The sequence below is a fragment of the Lytechinus variegatus genome, chromosome 18 (genome assembly GCF_018143015.1).
Source record: "Lytechinus variegatus isolate NC3 chromosome 18, Lvar_3.0, whole genome shotgun sequence".
NCBI classification, from domain to species: Eukaryota; Metazoa; Echinodermata; class Echinoidea; order Temnopleuroida; family Toxopneustidae; genus Lytechinus; species Lytechinus variegatus.
In genome coordinates, this window is record NC_054757.1 from 15,757,873 (window position 1) to 15,783,940 (window position 26,068).

General features: G+C 35.8%; 1 protein-coding gene across 1 annotated transcript in view; it reads right to left on the reverse strand.

Annotated features, from left to right (window-relative positions):
* Positions 1-13,841, reverse strand: part of LOC121432205 (kielin/chordin-like protein) — a 47,191-nt gene extending 33,350 nt beyond the window's left edge. The window contains exons 1-6 of the mRNA XM_041630058.1: positions 13,230-13,841; positions 12,218-12,373; positions 8,185-8,397; positions 6,739-6,882; positions 5,652-5,810; positions 4,452-4,606 (exon numbers count right to left, since the gene is read on the reverse strand). Of these exons, the coding sequence (XP_041485992.1) occupies positions 4,452-4,606; positions 5,652-5,810; positions 6,739-6,882; positions 8,185-8,397; positions 12,218-12,287 (741 nt within the window). The 5' untranslated portion in view covers positions 12,288-12,373; positions 13,230-13,841. The remainder of the gene's footprint in view (positions 1-4,451; positions 4,607-5,651; positions 5,811-6,738; positions 6,883-8,184; positions 8,398-12,217; positions 12,374-13,229) is intronic.
* Between the last annotated feature and the right edge of the window lie 12,227 nt (positions 13,842-26,068).

Sequence of the window (26,068 nt, forward strand, 5' to 3'; positions counted from 1 at the left end):
TCATTAGGCTTCTCCGCTATACTATACTCAACCTTCATGCCAAATTTGAAGACGATCGGAGAAGGAATGCAGCTGATAGAGTGCTCACAAGGAAATCTCTGCGGCAGAGGCACGACGAGGCCAAAAACCATCGTATCCTCCGAACTCTGTAATAATTGTATGGCCCTTAGAATATAATATCACAGTGAATATTACTGTATTTTATTGTTTTTTAATTTCTCATGTATTTCTTTGTATTTTGTACCTTTTGTTTCGTGCATGTTTTGTTATGGGATCTGTCAAAGTATTGATTATCAATGGCAGAAAATAATAAGTTTCAATGATTTTTACATGTTTATATTCGTATATATCCATGGGCATTAACAGATGCACCGACTCCCACACTCATATCTGCATACACAGGTAAATTCCTGCAGGGAGGGCCTTCTCATTTAAAAGCACACTGGTGGTGATCCAACAAATTTCATGAACCTATCTGTATTCAAGCGAATGTCACTATTAATTGTTTAAATTTTGAATATAAAATTTTTTTTAATTATGATATCAATGAGTTCATTCATATTTCCAGTTTTAGATGATGGATTATTAAATTTGAATGACAGTACTGTACATCTCAACTCCTAATAGTCAATCAGTCACATTTAATATCCTTTGGAGTAGTTATGTTCCCCGACCAACAGAATCTGATCACACATACATGTATATATGTACATGTACATATACATATATTTAGTGTGGGGTTTTTTAGCGAAATTAAGTGAAAATAGTCTGCTGAAAATGAAATGTCTTGTCTGTTCTCCATTATGCTTGTCAAATTGTCCCAATTTTGAAAAAAAAAACTCAGAACTGAACCCACATATTTATAAACAATCTAATGTCTCATTTTGCCTATCAATTAAACTGTTTTCCATGTTTTAAAAGCCAGACTGTGGTTTTTTAAAGTTCCACAATGAATAAGTCACTGCATGTCCTTTTAATAACAAATTTTGATTATTGGACTTCATTAATTGATTACATGTTCATCTCCATAATATATCTTTTCCAATGCAGTACTGCACCTGTCCTATCAAGGATTGCCAATTCATCCAACTTAGAGGCATCCAGCTTTCCCCAGCTTGATATAAACCTTCGGGGTGTTGAATGATCAATGTCAGTTATCATCGAGCTGGTGTTCCATTGGATGGCTTGATTGATAGGGCAGCGTCATATTATAAAATTGTTGAAATCAAATCAATTTAGCACAAGTATACTGCGGAGGCAGTTCGGATCGAAGTCATCGTGTTTGTGTTCTTGAGATATGTCCGATTCTCAAGTCACAGATCCATAGAGAAAGCCTAAACTTTTGTCTTGAGAGAGAATCTGCTGTCTGACCAGATCTTGTTTCAGGTGTTAAAATGCTCGGAGTGCAACATTCAATGCCACATTGAATTGTGTAATGTCCCTTTGGCAATTTATTGAACTTCTAATATTCACACATCTTCATATCTTCATAAGATAGACTATTTCTAATTGATAACGAAGAGGATGGTGGGTTACTGACATGTTTGGTGTTCCTGTAGGTTATTATTAATCCACCTTTTTTGATCGGTATTAAATCCAACAGCATCCAATAGTTTACCCAGCTCTGATAGGCTGCATGCGAGTCTGAGATATCACCATCAAAGTCTAGGTCAAGAATTTATTTGAGTGTAGAGCCAGGAGATCTCTTTCTATGAAGAAATATGAAGAAAGCAGTTGCCTAAGTTATGTTTGACTTGTCAACCGGTTTTGATACCACTAAACATGTCATTCTTCTTGGGAGACTGACAGTCTGTTTTGGAATTGATGATTCTGCACTCCAATGGCTTTCCCTTTACCTTGCCAACAGAGGACAAGCTGTATTCATCACTGGCATGCAGTCTCCTGTTACTACCCTTTGCTACGGAGTTCCTTGGGAGTCTGTCCTTGGTCCCTTGTTCTTCAAATTGTACATCACTCCTCTTGGCTCTATAATGTGGCAACATGGTCTTGGTGCACACTTCTATGCTGATGACATCCAGCTGTATACCTTACTTTTGATCCAAAAGTTAAAGATACAGAGGTTTGTGCAGCTGCTGTTGTAGGTGCTGCCATTAAGGATTCGATGTTGGATGAAGGTCAACTTCTTGGAGTTCAACGATTAAAAGCAAAGAATCTTTTTCTGTCATCTCCATATGCGTAATTATTATGACTACAACTCCAGTCTTAATAGGTGAGGAAGCTATATATCTCCAGTATGCAAGGCTAGATATTTTGGCGTAGTCTTTGATAGAATGAGCATGAAGAAACTGCATATTACCAGCTTCACAGAATTGCTGAGATCAGACACTTTCTTACATGAGGTGGTGTGGAAAATATCAACCATGACCAGATAACCTCTAGACTGGACGTCTGCAAACTGTCTCCATGCTGGTTTACCTTCATCAGGCATCCCTAGTACTTTTCAACCATAGGACGCATTGTGAAAATTTTTTCTGCATTGGGCTGCGACTGGGCTGGAAACCTTCTTGTTTTGCCCATGTTTTTACCATGGAGCTAGTCTGTGTTTAGCCCCCTATTTTTATCATTTCCTCTTCTGTATCCAGTATCGTTCGGCAAAGAATATTCAATTGGCAAGGATTGGATAGAAGCTGTGGTATTCAGTTATTACTTTGATTGTTGACTCAGGGGAAATAAATAAATTGGTAATGACCAAAAAAATGAGTAAGTGATCCGGTAATACAAACTCTTTGCCTTTATTACAAATTCTTCATTTCATTGGGTTCATTGAATTTGGTAATAATGATTATAGGATCAGCATCAATGTGTGTTATATTGGGCATGTATAATATACCTTGCAAGTATATTACTTTCTATATGCAGGTGTGGGTGTGGGAGCATGTGTGTGAATTTGTTCTTGAGTACAATTAACAGTTGTGGCAAAAGAAATTTATCAAATGATTCAATGATTGAAGCTTAATATCTGTCTGCCATTGATATTAGTTTTTTAAAGATCTCATATCAAACATATACATAGAAAATGGCAAAAATACAAGAACATAAAAAATATCAAAGAATAATAAAATATACATACAAATTGACTTAAATATTATATTTAGGGGCCAAACATTTATGATAATGATACAAATGCTGTTTGTACCCAGAATGATAATTTTTTAGGTGTAATTATCAAATTATAGCACATTTTTGCAAAATATGCATAAAAAAAAAATTTGCATAATTAATTAGCAGCAAACAGAAATCACAAATTTTCCTGAATGGTACATGTTATATATGCAGGATTTTGCAGTATCCATATCAGTGAAAGGGAATATTATAAAAGAATATTGTAGAAATAAGATTATAAATAGTAAATATGGCAGCCATTTTGTTTATGCAAATTAGGTGGTCAAATCATGAAAAATTGGCTTGGGAACTGATCTTAGCACATTCAAATTAGGTGAAATTGACCAGTTCCCAACTTTTACCCCAAAATGCCTCTTGAACTCAAATTTTCCCCATATTGGTCTTGTCTAGAAGATGCAGTAAACATATACATGAATGTGAAAGAGGACGGTTCCAGGATTTTCAAAACAAGGGTTGGGGATCTGACAACTAAACAAAGGGTCTTCAAGCCCAACATTTTTCAATAACAATATTTTTTATAGCTCTCAAAAGAAGGGCACATCTGACCCATCACTGTGTGTGAAATCAAAATGTCTCTCTGTGCCTTCTGACATAAATCCTAGCTTTACCCTTTAAGGACTGGGCTATTTGAGATGTACTGAGGAAGGGGAGGGGGGCATGATGGCCCCCTTTTGATCTCGGCCGCCGATCACGTGATCGCGCTGAAATTCAGCATGCCCATTCTTTACTGCATAAACTTCAAGCTTGTATACAAATAAAATTCTGAACATAATAAATCAATATTTGTATATTTAACACCCAATTTCACTTCAAATTTTCTTTTTTATTTCCAGATATCATCTTTGTAATCTAATTTAAAGGTTTCCACAAAATGAAAAATTGCAAAAGCCAATATTTTTCTTATGTATTTCTTTGTATTAGAATTTGTTATGTATTTCTTTGTTTTTTCATCTCTTGTTTTTCACTGTTTCATAAGCAGACCAACTAGAATGAAAAATAATCACCCATTCATGAATTTCATCTCCCATAATCTTCGTATACAAAGTATAAAAATTAACCATGACATTGTCTAGTAGTCTATGTCGCAAATTTGGTCTCAAAGGTTATGAGCGAGACTTTAAAGAAAAAGTCGTAGAATTTTGGGGCGCTACCTTTTATATGTTTTGGAAATATTGTGCGAAGCGTTGAGGGAGGCCATCATGCCCCAAGCCCTTTTAGGGTTAACAGCTTAAAAGATAAAGTTAATATTGCTTATTTAAAAATTAGAGTCTACTTCAAAGCACATACCAACAATAGTAATCACTTACATTAACTTGGTCTGAAATACGCCGGCATGCTTTTCCGCAACCAGATTCACAGCATTTTTCCGGCCGAGGACACTGGCTATCATCCTGACAAAGATCTGTCCTGTGATAACTAAGACATTCAGACAACCAAGGTCTAGGGCACTGTCCCTTGTGTGCTGAAAGTATACAATCAAATAAAAAATGAATATAAAGATGAAGGGAATATGAGAGCTTGAAGAAAAAATCTAAACCAACCAAAACCAATTTGCAGCGGCACTATATAATTCCTAGCAATATCTCTTATAGGAAGTAATTTGTTATGGTACCTGGGTTCAATAAAAGCATCAAAATTTATATTAAGAGCCATCTGAATCACTCCACAGTATTCACAACTAAATCCTCCACTAAATTTGCATTAATGATAATAACAATTATAACAACACATTCTATGACTGAATAGTGCCATTAATAAAATTATAGAGTCATGGTTATTTTCATAATTTTATGCATTTTGAAAGTTTTTGACATGGATTTTCAGAACCTTCTTTGCACTACATATTATAGTTTTTTATGTGTTTAGCTTTTAACATTGACAAATCATGTATTAATTTTTTTGTGCTCGATTGTCCATTATAGAAACATGAATTTACTTTGACATTTTACTTTTTCATGTTCACATTTACTATTACCTTGTATGAACCCCTTTATTTGAATTACCAATAGATATTTCATTTTGTATATTATTGATGTTTTTGAGAATGGTATATAATTTCTTCATCTTCTTATTATCATTGTTCTTTTTCTTTTCTTCTTCTGTTTCTTCTCCGTTGTCTTTTTCTTCTCCATTGTCTTTTTCTTCTCCTCCCTTTTCCCTTCTTCTTCCCTTTTTCTTCTCCTCCCCTCCTCTTCACCTTTCTATGATTCCTTTGTAATATTTCATTGATGCTTCTCTTTAGGTTAACATATTTTTTTCATATATATTATTCGTTAAACACTGGTTTTAAACTGTTTACTATGCAATTGTACATTATGTTCCACACGGCCCAATTATATATACATATATTGCTTTCATCACATGTAGGGTATTGCAATTCATTTTTATATACAAAGTTATCTGGGGCTTAATGAGATAATTACCCCTGCATATCCTACCTCTGGACTTCTGCGATACATGATCAGTAAAAAACATTTTAACCTAACCAAAAGTAAAATGAAACTCACTTTTGGGTATGGGATCTGTACACACTAAGCCACCTCCATTCCAACAGCATTTGTCATCACCAAAGCAATCTGCATCTTGTCTGCATACAAAGATCCCCCTGCCTACTTGGATGGATGACGAATTTGGGCAGACACCAGCTTTCTCAACTTTATGTGAACCTTTAGATAACAAGCAATTTCAACAAAACTTATTATATTTTCATTACAATGCAGGTAAGACAGAAGATTCAATTCAAAGTGGTAGTCTGAAGGCTAATCATGCTAATGGTTTGTTCCATATAAATTATGCATGACTTTATACACAACTTTACACTCAACTTGTGACCTGTTATTTTGCTAAATGATCGCTTACTAGCTGACTAATTAGCACCTACAAATATGTTCTGGTTGTGCACCAATCCATGCGTAATTTATGAAATGTTTTTAAAAACACTTCCCAGATTTCTCAAAGCATGTTACATTTTTCTCATTTATTTAGACTTATCCCAAAATAGAAAACGGGGGTATGTTTAACTTGCCCCATCAGGTGTTAAAAATATTTTACAAAGAGGCAGATTCAGGATTTACGAAATTGAGGGAAAATGGGTGCCCAGAAATTGTTCAATTTTCTTTGGCAACTCTTTGAAGGTGAAAATAGTTCTTGGTGGAAAGAAATGTTTTCATTATTGAAACAAAACGTACAAAATTTAAAACATTATCACACACATTTTTTTGTCACAAATCAAGGGGAAGGGGACCCTTGGAATCATTTCTCTAGTAGTTTCATTGAAAAATCTTCCATTAAGGGGGGTGTAGGTCTCCACCTGGCACCACCAATAACCAGACCCCACTTCATATCAGACCTTATAGCTCTAAGGGTCTGACCCCCTCTCTGGATGTTATCATTATCAAAGGTTTGAACCCCCCCACAAAAAAAAATTAGAAAGGTGTGGCTTACATAAACTGTACAATGATAGTATTTTATGATGAATAACCATGAGGACACTTGAGACAAGTGGCCAAACCACTGTACTAACTCACGCTGTGACAAACAAACATGATATGTTTCATTTAGTTACAGGAAGTCAGACAAGGTCAATACACTGACCTTGCAAACAAGAGACATCTTGATCTCCGATGTTAAAAACAGGAAGGCACTTCCCGCACCGCTCCTCCACTCTACAGGTGGCTTGTGGGTAGGGTTCACAGGTAGCCGACTCGCAAGGATCACTTCCACATCTCCATTTCAATGCTGCAATAAAACAAATGTCAAGATGAAAAAATGACAGCGAAACTTTTTATATTTTTGTTGGGTTTTTTCTTACAGCGAATCTTGAGTAGTCGCAGTCAAGGTGCATGATTTTGAGAGAAAATCCTTACTCTCAAGGTTAACTGTTACCATATTTTTGTAAATTAGATATGTTCTAGAAAGTTCAGACATAGTTTAAATTGTTGTGGGTAATTGATTGCCATCTCAAAGGGATTACCTTCAAATCTCCATCCAATGCTGCAATGAAATAACATTCAGGAGGTGAGATGGAAATAGGAAAGGCAAAATAAAGTAGTTATGGTCACAGTGAATATTTTAGAGAAAGACCTTTAAAATGAAGGTTAATTGTTTCCATTTTTGTAAATTAGATAGTAAGTTCAGACATAGTGAACTTGTAACTTAAGGGATCACAGGGATTGTTGACTCGTAAGGAATCTCCTCCACATCTCCATCTTAATTCTGCAATGAAATATAGGTCAAGAGTTGAGATGGAAATATGAAAACCCAACCCTGGCAGTAAGCAAACAAAGATCATATCAGCTCCAAAATTGAGTCACAGGGCAGTGGGTAAAGCAATATTTTACTGACTTGTCCTACGATTTCATCTTGGTTCTGATTCAATCAAGAGAAAGGAACACAATACTATAAATAAGTTTAAACTAATACCTTGGTCACATTTGATCTACGGCGGCCGTACGGCGAGTCGACAACAGCCGTTATATTAATTTTAATGAAAACCACCTATATGTATATGTAGTTGGTACAAAAAATGTTGAAACGGCTGTTTTCGACTCGCCGTACGGCCGCCATAGAGCAAATGTGACCATGGTATTAATGATTCTATGACAATCACTCTGCAGTTTTACACCATCATCTGATCCTGTCACTCTCACATGTACACAATCATGTTAGCAGTCGGATATGTAATGTTATGAAAGTTCAAGAAATTGATCTTTCATAGTAAAAAAAGAAATGAATATTCTTCATTTTCATAGTAGTGTCCACCCTAATCAAAATAGTTATTAACAATAGTCAGGGATTCCATGGATGTAAAGATGTGAAATGCAAACTTTCTGCAGCATTTGAGAATTTTTGGTTTGCTTTATGGGAACCAGTCAGATATAGTTATAATATAACCCACTGAGGCTGATAATCTAGGCTGTTATTTCCATAAGAACCTCAGTAAATATACCATAAGAGTTATCTCTCACAATATATTTTTCGTTTGTAAGAATGTTTGTGAAGAACTGCCATGATAACGTGTAAATCCAATACAATACTTACCGCAATCACTGCTGCTTACTGCAGACACGGGATGCTCCGATCCTTGGAACTTCTTTCCGCACCGATCAACACACCAGCATACAGATCCTAAGCATTGCGTAGAGTTGAAGAAGCCGTCTCTCATGCACCTTGGTCTAAAAGACCCTGGAAGAACTGGACCTCCCACTGGTGAGAGCTCAGCAATTTCTTTGTGACAAGGAGGATTTTCAGCAGCTGGAAAATGAATAATCAAAGAGAAGAGTTGTGACATCTCTTACATATACAGGACCACACCATTCATCTATTTTTTTTCTTTTGAGTACAATTTAATTGGGATTTTACTTAACCATGGTTGGATCCAAGATTTCCTTGTAGGCGAGCTGTAGGCGAGCTGTAGGCGTTATATAATTCCATTGCTTGTATCCGATGTTTTTATTTCTTGTTTTGGAGGATGACACATACATGAAGGTGGTGCCTTCCTTATCACATGCATCTTGATACCATGGCTTTCTTCAAAGTATAAGCATTATATCTGTCATAATAATAATCTTAACAGGTGATCGGTCTTAACCCCATCATGTGACCAAATATGGTTCCAACCAATGTCACAAAATTGGCAAAAATGCAATGAATCCCGACATCTGTCGAGAATAGTACCCCCGAGCCACTATGTCAGACATAAATTGTTCAAAAACCATTTACGGCTATGGGCGGAGCTTAAACCAAATGCATGAGCACTTAGGTACAATGCATGTATGTGATAAAAGGCTGGGGGATTAATCATATCACCAAAGCTAATTAATGAATTCTCTCTCAAAGAAAGTCATTCATTCAATTAGATCTACATTCCCATCTGATGTATTTAAATTTTTTCCTTCGGGGCTGCACCCCTCAGGAAAAGAGTCGCATTCCAGCGATACTCCAGGAACCATAGTACCAACCACTTCCTCTGGCGGCCATACATGTTTGTTCACTAACTGCATGAGGCAAACCTGGACTCTAGCAAAGCATTTCATATAGCTCACAATGGATGTCTTCTCTTAAGTTATCTTTCTATGGAATCTGTAGTAAGACTATTGCATTGAGTGAGGCATTCTAAAAGGATTGTTTCCAATGGGCAACAGTTAGATTAAAAATATTTTCAAGGATCCCTGTTGTCAGCATAGTACCACAACAGCCTGTCCTCAGCCCTCAAATTTCCATCATTCTCATAGACACCGTTCTAACTACCATCCGAAAACTAGTTTAGTGGAAACTAGTTCAATGTGTAATGAGAACGGTCGAAGGGTGATCTTCCAAACCTGTTCAGAAAACCACCTTGCAATGTAGTTTTGAAGATCACTTTTCCTTGTTAAACTAGTTTTAGCATGAGGCCACAACCGTTCTTTGGGAAGCAATCTTTGCACATTCTGAGCGCTACTCCACACACTGTATGTGGAATGCCTACGCTGCGGTTTAAAATTTTGCCCGAAACATTGTCACCCCACTGAGTGTTCCCATAGAAACAAGATTGCTTTTCATGAAGTGATTTTGAAAACCAATTTCAGGTGACCAAATGGGAATGCTTGCTAGCAAAGCAATCTTCCAAACTTATTTCCTGAACCGGTTTCCAGTAAACCAGTTTTAGAAAGTGTAACGAGAACGGTGTCATACATGTCATATAAACAACATAGTACATTTTGTTACCTCAAAACCAAGGCTATTAACAAATGAATATATTTCATATAAAACCACTGTGTGTTCAGAAGATAAAGTTTCTTTCCAGACTCACCTGGCAACCTACTAGAAACTTCAAAATAACTGGGATGAGAAATTTAACCCATTAATCAGTAAAAAGAAATAAGGGTATCCAGTAACATTATCCTCGTAGCACAGCTTACCAGATAATGGGCAGTCCCCTTAAGTGGTCAAAGATGGTAAGCGTAAAGAACTTATTTTCTAGATTAACTTGAAATGGGCTATCAATCTTAAACCTAAAGCTACAAAGATGGTTAATCTTCTTTCAAAGGAATTCCTCCAGAGAAAAGAAGGAATCAAGTGAATGAGGTTTCGCCAAAAGTGAGCACCAACATTGGATTAGCTGATGTAGACATTGGTGTCAAAAGAAGACCACACACCACAGCTAAAGAAGGAAATCAAAGAACAGCTGGTTGATTTTTTTTTAAGGGCCATCTCTGCTTTTATGGAAAAGACTTGAAGACTACAAGAACAAATTACTGGAAGACTTTGCCAAATGCCATGATCAAGGATACCTTGGAGTCGTCAGAATAGAAAGAGTGGATCCCAAAGGAACCCTAAGGCAACTGTCCAAATTTGCCAACCCTTGTGATGTTGCCCGTTGTACAGTGACAGTTAGCAGTAACAACCACAGAGCTTTCTACCATAAAAAAGACAAGCAGGCATCCAATTTTCTGGATTTGATGATTCTGATTCCTAAGGCACAGTCAGCATATACATGTACTTGCTTGTAGATTTTGGTTCACATTCTGTGCAAATAACAATTTTGTTTAAATTGAACCTTTTCTTATTCAAACAATATCATCTATATGCAATGATTGTAGTTTTATCCAATTTAAGAACATCATGGACAACAAAAGCGGATCTTTCCTGCTTCCACCCTTCAAGCACCCTTATCAACCAGCCCAAACAGAATGTTTGTGTAAATTTTTAACTCCTGGTAAATACTTTCAAAATATGTATGTTTGTAAATGTAATTCAATTCCATTGTAATCATATTTCTGATTCATATCATATTTCAATATCCTTAATACCTAATCTTTAATGAAAAATGTACAGCGGCGGAGGTGGGGATATGGATCCCCAGTACACCTAGCAACATTGAATTATCTTCCATGGAAACAAATAATGTCATATCATCGGCAACAGTGTGCATTCCATCTGAGGATGGGGTTACAAGTTTCAACCTAACCAATGATGATGATGGAAAAGCAAGGATAGAATGTACAGATCATTGACCATTAAGAGGATGTAAACTAATGAGCTTTATCTCTACAGGGTGTCTGATATGCAAAAATAGATAAGAGATATTAAGTTTATCGAAAACAGCAAAACAATGTTTGGTAGCATTGGGTGGTATTGAGAGTTGAGAAAAGGGTCACGTTAGTGTATCATACACAGAAAAAACGCTATTTACGATTTTATACAATGCTGTTTACTATATGAACATTTCAGTATTTGTTTAAGCGTTTAAACAATCATGTTTAATTTATTGACAATTAGATATTGAAAATCAAACTTTGTTGCTTAAGATTTAAACACTTGTTTAAACTGTTTAAACAATTACTGTAGGGTTCATGTAGTAAACAGCGTCATATTATTTTTTTACTGTGTACACTACATTCACAAATCTCGAAAAGTCTTGCCTTACTGAATTCAATAGAAGAAATTGAATACATTTCTTTGACGTTTTATAAAATCATAAAGCCAATTCATGAAAAAAATTAAAACATTACGAAATTATATCAGATCATATAGGCCTACAGACATTGGTGTATTTCAATCAAACATTTTGGAAATTAGAAGAACGATTGTTACTATGTCAGCCAATCATTTTTATCAAATAAATTTTGGAGCCCAGATTTATTTTTAATCAATTAATCTTTTTATTCAAGTACACATGCAACATGCTTTTTTTTTAATAAAGATGTAATTGTTGCAATGTCAGGCAGGCAGTTAAAATGTATTAAGCATCAGGGGCCCATTCCATAAAGAGTTAAAACTGTGGTAACTTTGCCATGATGTCAACTACCATGGCAACAGGGCTCACCAGCCAATCAAAATCAAGGTTACCATGGTGGTTGCCATAATGGCAAAGTTACATTTCCAACTCTTTATTAAACGGGCCCCAGATCTTTTTTGTAGAGCAATGTCAGGTGTTAGGAGACACATAGGCCCTATGTAAAAACCAAAATTTGTGTAGTTTTTTTATTTGGCCATGTCAGGCAACCTCACTTGCACCCTGGCTTATGAAAAATTGAATAAATAATACAGAGTTAAATGTATCACTCTGGCAGTCGGACATTGGCCCACTTACCGCAGCTCAAGACACCGTCAGAGTAGGTACTAGGTTGTGGATAACCACATTGAGAGGCACACCAACACATTCCACTTCCCCTATCACACTGCTTTGGTAGGTATAAACCATCTTCAGTACATCCAATCCCATCTTGTTGGCAGATATCTGGAGAATCTGCAATATGGGAAAGTAAAACAAATGTCAAACCACATAATGTATTACAGCTCCAATCAGACTCTGGCCTGATTATAGGTATACATGGGGCTGCCTTAATGCATTTTACAATTCCTATTGAAGATTTCACTACCATAGTTTAGAAATGTATTCATGCATTTTGCATTTCTCTTTCACCAATTCAAAAATGTAAAAATTTAACTAGCTGCTTAGGTTATATTTGGGAAAAGATTTTAATACATTTTTTTAGCTCTTTCCCAGGCTCCATTTCAACTAGATAATTCACTCAAGATGCTGCTGCTACGGCTGCTGCTGCTGCTGCTGATGATGATGATAATCATGATGATGATGATGATCATGATGATGATGATGATGATTGATGATAGATATTGGGATAATGATAATGATGATGAGGATGAAGGTAGGTCTAATGATAATGATGATGATGATGGTGGTGGTGGCAGTGGTGATGAGTGTGATGACAAAGATAATGTTAATGATAATTGTGATGATAAAATTGAAGATAGTAATAATTACTTATGATGATGGTCACTATCATTATTATTATCATGTTTACAATGGTAATATGGTGATGATGATGATGATGATGATGATGACGATGATGATGATGTTGATGATGTTGATGATGATGATGATGACGATGATGATGATGATGATGTAGATGATGAAGATGATAGTGGTGGTAATATTAAATGACCAAAATCATAATGGTAATGGGGTTGGTGGTGGTTGTAATGATGATGATCATCATCATCATGATCATCATCATGATCATGATGATGATCATCATGATGAAGATGGTAATGTTAGAAGTAAAACAGTTTGATCTCTTTACCATTGTTTCCACTGCGAACTGTGCAAACATAACCTGTCCCAGATTCACAACATACTTTGTCATCTGAACAGTCAGAATCATATGTACAGCTGGCAGCAGGATTAGCATCAACCTACAAGTAAAATGACAGGAAAGGCTTTTGGTTTTAGGCCCAGTAAATTTCAATATGTAGGCCTACCTGCAACAATCTTCCACTTCCCGTTTGCCCCTCCATCAGTTAACAACTACGATTGTAAAAATATGCATATCAATTAGATACATCATATGAATATCTTATACACAATAATTACTGTCTTTTCATTAAACTTTACTCCAGAACAATTACTAACCACTTATTAACCACCACTTTCTCACAGGGCTTATGACGTTCAGTTCATCATTCGATCTTCCCTCAGACTTACATGCAGACAGCAAACATGAAGCGATTGTTACAATAATTTACTGGCAAAGCTTAATGCATTTGTTACATAAAACAGGTCACAACAGGCTTACTTAGCTTAGCTGAAATCTGTCTGATAAGAAAGATATGCTCAGCACCTGAACATCTTCTCCACTAGTACTTTACTTAGCTAAGTCTAAATTCATTCATGAAGACATGAGTGAACGTAATTTTAAGCTGATAGTGATAATGATAAAGTGATATCCCATGTTGCGAATAGACAAGATGGGCCTGCCACAAGATGTTGTCAAGCGGAACAATCAACGAAACTGACACTGAATCTTTCATTCGAAAGCACGGCATTCCTTCCAAGAAAAGGGGGAGATCAAAGATCAGCCTCCACGTCCAAAATGGCAACAGCGCTCCGAGTTATCATGGTTATGCCTCGGCCCCATTGCCTGAAGTAAAAGAGCATCTTCCCCTGGCTGCGCTGGTGCGTGCAGCATGCAGTCCCTCTTCGATACGGACAGCAATTATATGAGCTCAAAAACTTTCCTACAGCTATGACCAAGAACCTTTGCTAGCAGAGTCGTACACCCTTGTTTTAGATAAAAAAGAAATAACTCTTGATTTGCGATAAGAATGAATAGTTTCCGGAATTCCAGTCACACTCCAGCTCCTTCTCGCACAATGATATCACATCCTTCCCTTCAACTCGCGAGACGAGCTCTGTTGACTGCAGCAATTCATTAACAGGTGGTATCGATATCGCGATAACCATCAACGGAATTGGGTCGTCTGCTCAGCTCAGCTCATTTTCAACCAGGGGCCGTAGAACGGTTTACAAAGTAGGGGGGCTGAGCCAAAAGTGGGGGTCTGACCATGCAAAAAATCACAATCATATGGTCATTTTTACGTTTTTTGTACACGGTTTGGGGAAAAAAAACTTGGGGCTGAAGCCCCCAGCCCCCGCTTCCGCGCCTCCTGTTAACATCATTGCTCAAGGAAGATAAGAATGCGATGAGAAAACTGATGAAATGAGGAATTGGGAGAGAGTAAAACAATATATTTTCCTTGATGCTTTCCTCCTTTACGACTCAAACGTAGGAGTGTATTTCCCAATCCCTATTATTGCTTGAATAGGCCCTATTCTAGAATTCTTTCTTCATGCGCCTTGGTCAATTTGACGAAAAGCACACCTTATACCGATAAAATTTGAAGATGAAGCGTAGACATACCCCCCCCCCCACAACCTGAGATTATCACTTTCCTCTAAACGAGAAAAGTACATTTTTTTGGTATACTCACATCCAAGCAACAAACGAGCATCATCAGAAGGCAACCGAGAAGAGGAGTAAGCCATTGTACAAAATCCTTCATCTTGGCCAACAGCTTATCAAGAATTTAGACTGATCCCCTGCACGAAGTAACAATCACAACTTAATCTGAACAATTGTTGTTAAAATCAATAGTTTTGTTTTAATAACATGGTAGCTCTGTAGGTTGTGCTTTGGAAATAAAATCAACTCGGATGGAAGCAAACGTTTGATAAAGAGTTATCTTACCCTATTTTATATTACATAAAGAATTATATAACATATTGTAGCATAAATTTTGAAGGCGTATAATTCATTTGATAAACATAATTAAGAAACGGGTGACATTATGGTAATAGGCGAGACGATCGACCCAAGTTCGTTTTCTCAATTGAACGACAGTGGTAATATTCAATTCAGATTTTTTTTTTAAGTGAAAAATAAATAATAAATAAATATGCAGATTTAGATAAAACTTGGGATTAGGAGCCCCTGAAAGGTGAGGCACCACAAAGATATAATGCAAATCAATTTAGCAACATACAAAAAAATGATCGAGTTGCAGGATATAACTCTTCTTTCTTCTATGCTTCTTTTTCTTCGCATTTATTTTTCTCCTTTCTTCTTTTCAACCTCTGCAGAATTTATCGCCATTAATCAATACATTAAATACTGTAAGTTAAAACAGAGAAAATAACATTTCGATTTTCCACCCCCCCCAAAAAAAAAGTATCTTTTTAAGATACAAGTGTTTTAAATAACTTAACGGAACAGAAAAAAAACATAATTGATTTTATTAAATTGATTTCTTTTCTCACCCGGCCCCGGCCACAAATATACAGGTATTTTATCATATTTGCAACAATGTACACCTTCACTGAAATATTAAATGAAGCCTTACGATTCATGATTGTTTTATACTGATGTGCAAATGATTTATGGAGGAATGACGCATAAGCTGCGCTTAACAACGAAATCAGATTAACATTTCGAACCGTATTGATGAGAAAGAATGATAATAATAATGGTATCGATTTATAAAGCACACATCCCGTCCAAAGACCCAGCAACAGAACTTATGTAAACAACAAGCTACAAAACATTATTCAAAATCTAAGAATCAGCCGAGAATGACACGATACAATTGTACAAATGTTTTTAAAGTGTTTTTTTTTGTCTTAAAACAGATAGGCCTAAACTCTTTATACAAAAGGAGAGGCAGGAACAAAAAACAAAAACATGCACCTTTTTCATTAATTCAGAAATCTAAACATCACATTAACTCAATCACTTTTAATCATTTTACAGAGTAAAACATAATCTTGGAAATGTTTAATTATTGTGGTTTAATTTCTACTCACCTCATAAGAGACGTAACTTCATCGATAAAATGAAGGAAAAAAAAATCAAACCGAAGAATATTAAAATAAACTCATTGATAAGTTTACAACAAGGTTTGCCTGGAGTAAAATCCTTCCAGAAATATTAGCCTAGGCCTGGTGGAGAATTCTTCCTGCACCCGAATGGTTCAAAGATAAAAGTGTAATATTAGCTGTCGTATAGCTTGATATATTGGGATGTATTATTGTCGGTAAGTGGGAAAAATGTAAACATTTCCGAATTCCAATGTTAGCTCTTGTCTCATTCCGTCTGCTGGAATGATATGAAAATTATATCTTTCGGGGTAGCTATGGTAGTAGATGAAGTCAGAAATACTATCCCTTTGGGGCTATTGTAACAGGTGTCTATGTTATCATCATCCCCCCCCCCCTCCGCTTTAGACCAACTACCATCGTGCGCGCCCTATATACCCCCCCCCCCTCTCTCGATCCCTCTCTATTGCTCTCTCTCTCTCTCTCTCTCTCTCTTTCTATTTCATTGGTTTGGTTCACTTTCCCTTTTCTCTCCTTCCTCTTCGATTCCTTGGTACTACTTTATCTCTTTGATTGCAGCATCAGCCCAGTACTTATTCTTGTTTATTCATATTTTTTTTATTATAAACATTTGCTTTCTTCTTGTTTTCGTCATTCTTTCAATTTAAATTTTTATTATAATTTTATGCAATGTTGCTTTGAATTAGCCCAATCATGCATGGCGTTAAAACATACCCAGCAAACATTATATGTTCCCTTTCTACCCAATATTGGGTAAAATTTTACTTAGTGTTTTTTTTTAGTGTAGTTAGAATGATCCAGGGCATTAAGGGCCACAGTTTGGCATAAAGGCCAAATATGTAAAGAGCTGCAAGTGGGCAAAGAGAGCGAGCAACGATTTTGACCTTTTGGAAATGAAAATCTAATATGACATGAAATTCAGAAAATGGCATCATATCTTATCATTTTTCATTTCTTTCTTTCCTCCTTTTTCTTTTTTATTATTCTCGGTCGTTTTGACGATCCAAGCACTCACAAACAACCCCCCCCCCTCCATCTATCCGTTGTTGATGGCAGCCTTAAACTATTGAACTGTACTTGAACTATAAAGTCACCTTGCCCGATCAAGGTCCCCAAGTCTCTGGAGCTCAAGTTCAAGGGGAATACTTTAGCATCCAAACGTAAATCAATGCGTTCAATGATTTAGGGAAGTTCTGACAAAAACATGCATTGGTTGCATTGTTGTGCTGGCTCGAATTAAGATAGGGCTGTACCCCCCCCCCCAAAAAAAAAAAATCATAATGATAACAATGACAACAAAGAAATAAATTAAAAACCAAATGAATAAACTAATAAACGATTACATTAATTAATTTATTAATTGATAAATAAATGATAACAATAATAATCATGATTAAATCAATGAATAAATCAATATTATATGAATATATTAACAAATAAATAAATGAACAAGTACATTAATAAATATGTGTATGAGAGCCCTCGCAAATTCAGCCGCTGTCATCTGTGTCTGAATTGACATATGACTTGCCAAATATGGAAGCAGGAGACCGTCAAAAACACGTATATACGTCGTGTCGTAATTCAATTTACTACACGACGTAAATAATTACGTAGTGTAGTAATTCGAATTACTACACGACGTAAATAATTACGTAGTGTAGTAATTCGAATTACTACACGACGCAATTCCGAATTACTGCCCAACGATTTAATGTCATGACGTTAAATGAATTAGTGTCGCTACATCAAATAATTAAGGTCGTGTAGTAATTCGAATTACTACACGACGTAAATAATTACGTAGTGTAGTAATTCCAATTACTACACTACCTAAAGAATTACGTCGTGTAGCAAATAATTACTACACGACGTAATTCCGAATTACTGCTCAACGATTTAACGTCATGACGTTAAATCAACCAATGAGACCGTTCGTTATATGAGCGCAATGCGAAGAGCTGAGACTACAGAGTATTGTACAGGAACGTACCGGCAGGAAGTTAGTTGGATGTCCTGACTAATCTCTTGGTGCCGCCAGTGGATAGAGTAAAAAAAAACAAGGAAAGAGAGAATATATAATAGGAGAGAGAGAAGCGAAAGGGGGAGATTGGAAAGAAAAGGAGGGGGAACGGGAGAGAAAGAGAAGGGAGAACGGAGGGGTCATATCATTGTATGAACAGGATGTTTTATGATTGTGCCCCGAGCAATAGGGCGAAGCCCCAAGCTCAGTGCGTTATAAGAACAAAAAGAGGGGGCACACAATGGCGCATGCAGCAAAAATTTGCTTAATAATAAGTCTCGAGCCAGCGAGAGAAAAAAAACTTTAACTTTGAGATTGATTTTGACATGGTATGCATAAAATGACGTATCTTTCATCTTTCTTTCCTTTCTTTCCTATTATCATTTCCTATTCTCGGTTGTAGAACTTTTTTGGGGGGGGGCAGTGCTATGCGGATCGGGTCCGTGGCATGTGACGGCACCAAGGTTTTTAACCTAGGAGGAGACAAAGTAACATTTTGGGGCCAGGGGGAGGGTGACACACATTTTTAAAAAAAACAGAGCGTGGGGCGCAAGCTAAATTTTATTTTAAATGTAGTCTCTAATCAGTGACTTGAAAAGGGACCTGTTAAGGACTAGCAGTTTGCATAATTAATTGGTCCATGAAGATGATATCTCACGAGCCGAAGAGCTTTGATATCCGGGGATGATATCTGGACGTTCTAAGCACTTTTTGTAATCATGAACACGATGGGTATACACCTATACAATTGATGCGATCGCGCTTGAGCGGAAACAAAATGGCGATTTCACACCAAAAAAAAAATGGTCCAGCTTCACAGGCGTTTGCATATCGAACCTGAATATCAAACCAACTTCACAGTTTGAATATCGAATATCGAACATCCAACTAACTTCCCTTCTCTTTCTCTCCCGTTCCCCCTTCTTTTCTTTCCAATCTCCCCCTTTCGCTTTTCTCTCTCCTATTATGTAATCTCTCTCTCCTCCTTGTTTTTTTTACTCTATCCACTGGCGGCACCAAGAGATTAGTCAGGACATCCAACTAACTTCCTGCCGGTACGTTCCTGTACAATACTCTGTAGTCTCAGCTCTTCGCATTGCGCTCATATAACGAACGGTCTCATTGGTTGATTTAACGTCATGACGTTAAATCGTTGAGCAGTAATTCGGAATTACGTCGTGTAGTAATTATTTGCTACACGACGTAATTCTTTAGGTAGTGTAGTAATTGGAATTACTACACTACGTAATTATTTACGTCGTGTAGTAATTCGAATTACTACACGACCTTAATTATTTGATGTAGCGACACTAATTCATTTAACGTCATGACATTAAATCGTTGGGCAGTAATTCGGAATTGCGTCGTGTAGTAATTCGAATTACTACACTACGTAATTATTTACGTCGTGTAGTAATTCGAATTACTACACTACGTAATTATTTACGTCGTGTAGTAAATTGAATTACGACACGACGTATATACGTGTTTTTGACGGTCTCCTGCTTCCATAGCCAAAAAGCCTAATAGGGAAGTATCCTCAAACTGACTGAAATAAATTGAACAATGATTTTGAAAATTTTATGAAACTTAAATGAGTAAACATAACCTTTTTATTTACCAATTTCAGGCAAATCACTGATTCAAATACATTATACAGTATATATCTGTTTAACAATGGCAATTCCACTAACTATGCTTTCATTTTTCAAGAATTAATGTTTAGTGGTAGTAGCTGGGACGTGATGATATACTTTCAAAAGAAGCAAATAACACTCACGGTTTTATGCCTGGATAAGTGGGACCAAGACTCGCCCCCTGTGGAATGCCATATTACTGCCAGAAGTGCTGTTACTGGAATCAACAGAATAAATGTACGTTGTATATTGTAACGATGGTTTACATTACGAAATTTTCTCGATATATGAAATACATGTATATTGAAAATGATAAGATTCTGACTTTACAAAAATAATTCTAAAGTCAAGTCTTTGTAAAAAAAACTCCCTGCATTGATTTCTTGATTGGTTTACTTTAATTGATAAATTTATTTGTATATGTATAAATTATAGATGTTTGTTGGAAATGAGAAAAAATAAAACTGAGCCGAAACTTTACTGAACTGAAATCGATTGATTGATTGATTGATTGATTGATAGATATATGGCTCATTGATAGATTGATTGATTGTTTGATTGATTGATTGATTGATTGATTGATATTTGTTCATTAGCTTCCCATGTTTAACACGAAAATTACAAAGGAGAAAATACTGTAAGTTGGTGTAATGAAATGAAATGAAATGGGAACATCCTTGAGAGCTAATAGCTTTTTAGAGATAGTTTTCTCCAATAAATTAATAAGTGACATATAACAGTAATACAGAGAGGAAGGTATTTATAAAACGATACAAGAACAAATATACCAAAAATGATACCAAAACAAAGATAGCATTTTTAGTTAAGCTCTTTCATGTCTGCATTAAAGTCACTCTCCTGACCTACACTGACTATGATGTAAACAATGTCATTTAAATTTATCTTAGTGCAAACATAATTGACTTATTCGCCAAAAATAGTTTATTGGCGTCTCGAGCTGGAGATTCCTCCCTCAATTTTCGTCATGAAAAAAATATTGTGAGGAATGTTTATACAGACAAACACTACAGTAGGAGGTGTTCTTGCTTTATCATGATTTAGAGAGAAAGTTTGGAAAATATTGCAAACGAACATATCATTCCTGAAAAATAGCTAGAAATTCTTCTTACTCATAATTGAATCTAGATAATTTCCTTTCTATTTTCTTAGATTATTTTTATGTTCTATCATGCAAAGGGCACGTCCACCCCCAAACAAAAAATAATTTTAATAAAAAGAGATAATCTAACAACCATAATACTGAAACTTACATCAAAATTGGATGTATTATGAGAGAGTTATGATACTTTTAATTTCGCTTATTTTTAGAAAACAGCTATATACACATTCAAATTAGAGTACTGAAGTAGTCACCCACCCACTATCCATTTTGCATTTTGTTGTATGAAATATTCCCATTTTTTTTAAACAAAGTTTTGTTCCTCCCTGAATATGGAAAATTACAATTGTTTTAAGATTTTGTGGTTCAGTAAAATAAGTCCTTATTGTCAAATCTGTAAAAATAAAATTAATTATTGTATACTTCAAACAATGAAAAAAAAGAGAGTGAGGGACGTCATCGCCTCTCACATTAATTTGCATGTCACTGAGTTGTGTGTTTAACTGTTTTGTGAAAAATAGGCGAAACCTTTATTGTCATAACTGTCCTATATTATATCCAATTTTGATGATATGTTTATCGTTATGCTTGTTTTACTTTTCTCGTTTGATTCATTTTTTTCTAGTGTGGACCTTTGAAATTAATGCCTTTTTCTTGTCTTGATTTCAACGACATTTTTCACTGCTGACATCAGATTAATAAAATCGCTTTAGTAAATTCACCCATGTGGCATTTATTACAAACTATATTTCTCAGCCTAAATCTGTATACATTGTTTTACATTCTATTCACCAAATATCCGTTGCATACCTTGGCACTATTCAGATTCATTAATTTAAATGATAATTCTCCAGCTACATTAATAATACTTTGATTTATCACTAGTAAATGTTCAATTAACGTTAAAAATTGATAAGAAGGTTTAAAAGAAAGAAATAATATTCACCTTTTCCTCAGCACAGGCTTCGGTAATTTTAAGCAATGCAGAGAAACATGTGAAATGTCATTTTCGTTTAAAAGATATAAATGCGGGTCAAGACTGGATCCCTGAGGAATGCCACGTTTACATTCGCATGCATCAATCATATCGATTCAGTATTAAGCTGGTGTGAATTTTGTCATTTCTTTTATTCCTCCCTTCAAATTCCTTTGTAGTAGTTTGTATATATTTTTATATATATTATTCATTGAACTCTCCTTGTAGTATTTCTTGGCAGTTACATTCCATGGTGCAAACAATAAAACCACCGGATCTTTGCTTTCCCACGATTTAAACCTAGAAGACTTATTTGATTTCTAAGGCCGTAGAGGGAAGGGTCTGAATTAGAAAAAAAGGCGAACCTTTTCCGTTACACAAATCAGTTGGACTCAACTCATTGCGGAAGGGGGGTCATTGAAACCCTGGTACTTTCCATTTACCATGCTAAAATGAGCGACTTGCCCTCTTCTATTTAGTATTATTTTTTGCTTTAACTGTTGGCGAGCGGCGGGGTACCTTGAAACCCAGGAACGTCCCCCTCCCCCGTTACGGCCATGTTTTTTTAGCGAAAACAGATGATGTATGTCTGTCTAAAATATTTATGAACAGAAATAATAAAAAAAATGCCACACACTTAGAATGGAAAAGAACAATGAACATATTTGTTTCCCATGGAGATTTTGAAATGACGATGACACAGACAAGTATTGTTTTGGGCAAAACAGCAAAAACAAATGTATTTGTCACACATATTTGTTTATCATTTCTCATTCATGTTCTTTTTCTATTAAGTAATTGTCTACTCTCTAAATGCAAAGGAGCAAATCTGACCCCTCATCATACTCCTCCGAGTGAGATGAGGGGCCAGTCTTGATGGAATATTTCAATCTGTCAAGAGTGAATTTTTACCCTTTTTGGAGTGAAAGTGTAAAAAGATGCATACTTTTACTCCAAAAAGATTGAAATTTCATTCCATCAGGACTGATCCCTCATCTTACTCAGAGAGGAATATGATTAAGGACCAAATAAGCTCTTTTGTATTCAGAGAGTATTTATTTATGGGTTTATTCATAATTTATTAATTTATATATATTCTTTTAACAGGCCTATAATTGTATTCATCTCTAATCATTTTCTTTTGTTTTAAGATTTTATCATTCTTATTTTTGTTTCCATTTTTATCTTATTCTTGTTTAGAAGATATAGTGCAGTAGCTGCTCAATGCTGTGATAAATCTGGTATGCCCAAAAATTATGGGCTATTTTGAAAACCCTTTCTGATTCATCCATTCTTTATCTCTCATTATATTCCGCCTGGAAATTATTAGGTCCAATAACCCAAGTAGGTCTCTTCTTTTCTTCAAATCTATAATAGCGATATTGACTAGTAACGAGACAACACAATTAATAACCTTTCTCTCTTTATTCATCATTTTTACCACTTTTATTTATCATACGAAGATGCTGGCCTTCCTTTGTATCATTGCTTAATAGACAAATAGTAATACATGTAATCAACTTCATTAGAGAATATAAGCAGATTTCTGTCAAACTATTATTCTTCATATAACATAAAGACACAGAGGTAAATGAATTCTACACGATATAAAAATAATCCAATACTTATACTGATATTTGAATTCAGAAATTTGACCCTATTATTGGTATTGTATATAACAATTTTTAGGTATTTTCTCCTTCATTTTTTTTGGGGGGTGGTGATATTCAATGTGTTTTGATAATAAGGTTTTTCTTTTGAATTCGTAGAGGCGAAATTTGGAATTTGTTTAACGTTAAGGAATAAGCCGAGAATGTTTGAGACGTGCCTAACGCACAGCGCTATGCAGCTTGTAGGCCCTATACACTAAAAATTCATTGTGAAAAAAATGTTACAGGAATAATTGATTGTAATCATTTCTTTATTTCAAAGAAAAGCAGAATACAAATTAACAAAGTGAAACAATGAAGAGTAACAATCGAAACCAGGTCCATGAACCTATACTGGTTCAAGGCGGGTTAATAATAATGATAATAATCCGCTTTTATATAGCGCTTAAACATCGGAACGACGTTTCTATGCGCTTTAAAGATATATTATAAACACGGTCATCGGATTCAATCAGTCATTCCCGCACACAATGTGTGCACATCCTCCATTCCCTGGGGGGATTCCAGCGAGTCGTAGGTGAAGCGTCCAAATTACTGGACAAGCTATGACTTTCACATCCTACCGGGTACAATTTAGCACCTGGGTCGAGTATGCAAAGTGTGGATTAACGCCTTGAAAAAGGACGTCAGACCGCACCGGGATTCGAACACACGACCCTCTGTTTACAAGGCGAGAGTCAGAACCACTACACCACGGCTCCTCCATACGTATTTTCTTCATTGGAAAATGATAATCGAGCGTTTGAATACATTATAGAATCATAAAAAGAAAGATAGATTTGTTGGTAGGCAGATGAATTGGTAGGAATAGATAAATAGATAGAAAGATAGATATTCCATATTCCAAAACACAGTAACGATGATTTGAACGTTATCCCCAAAATTATATCAGCACATTTCAACTCGACGACTTACATTCCTTCTCAAGAATAATAGGCCAAGGGGGCTGGGGCATCCCCTCTTGAGTAAATTATCATTATTTTTCCATGAAACAAGTCCTCCTTGATGACAACATTTTATAGCACATTAATGGAAGTATTTGGGACAGGTGGATCACGATTGTAACCTTGGATTCATGCCATTATTTTTTTACTATCACACTAACCCTTGACCTTTTGAAGTTCATGACTCTGTCTTTTGGCCGACGGAGTATTACTTGGTTTCATGACATTTGCTCCGGCGGCAATTGCTCCGACGAAAAATGTTCATATTAAGCAAAACATAAAACCTAGCCTGCAAAACTAAATAAATCCATTATCTTTACACTATTCTGAACCAAAAACTCTAAATAAACTCTAACCCTATGCCAGCATCTGAGATATTAAGACCGGAGCAGCAGTTGCAGGAGCATATGTCGTGTCACCTATTCGGTTTTATCATTCTTGTTTAAGTAGACATAACAGTTAACTGTTGATAGTGCATGATAATGATATTACTGATGTTGATGGTGAATTGATTCAGGGAGGATACAAAATAAGGATCTAATGAAAGTGGGGGTAGGATACACTCTGTATATTCTTTGGGTGGTCTGTTTTTCTGACAAACAAGAAAGATTTTGTCACTTTTAATCTAGAAATTAATCGCCACCAAAGAAAATAAGTATTGTTTATGGCAATGGCCAGGCGTAATTAGGAGCAATTCTGTATGTGGGAGGAGAACCACACCGACGGGTCCATTATTGTTTTCTTTCTTCTTTTTTTTTTGGGGGGGGGTCTGTCAGCAAAATTGTTCGGTGGAATTTAAGACGGCAAACATAATTTTTCCGGGGGCGGAGGTGAAATCAAACAAGCTTTAATAGCGCTGAAAGTTCCATCAAAATCGGATGTCAAAAACAATGTATATATATATATATATATATATATATATATGTGTGTGTGTGGGGGGGTGTGTGTGTGTAAAGCTTTACATGTACAACAGCTTTTTGGCAACTCTTTTTTATTTAAATATTGTAAAGAAATGGATGAAATTAAGGCACCGCGGTCAAAGCTGGGGGCCCGGGTTCGATTCCCGGCAGAGACATTTTTTCGGCATCACCAATTTTTCCAAAGGGTAGATAGCTCTGGGGAACCTTGATATAAGCTACGCCTACCATTGTCCTCTTCATCCATTCCTTTACAATATTTAAATAAAAAAAGAGTTGCCAAAAAGCTGTTGTACATGTAAAGCTTTACACATTAAATTTTGTATTTCTTCTCTCATACGTGTACTGTATCAAAGCAATAGCGTTGATCCAGCTGAGGCATGGCGGCTTGTCATTATTCAAAACTCACCTTCACCCGACAAAGGAAAATATAATTAGTATAATGTCGAAAATCTGTCTATCT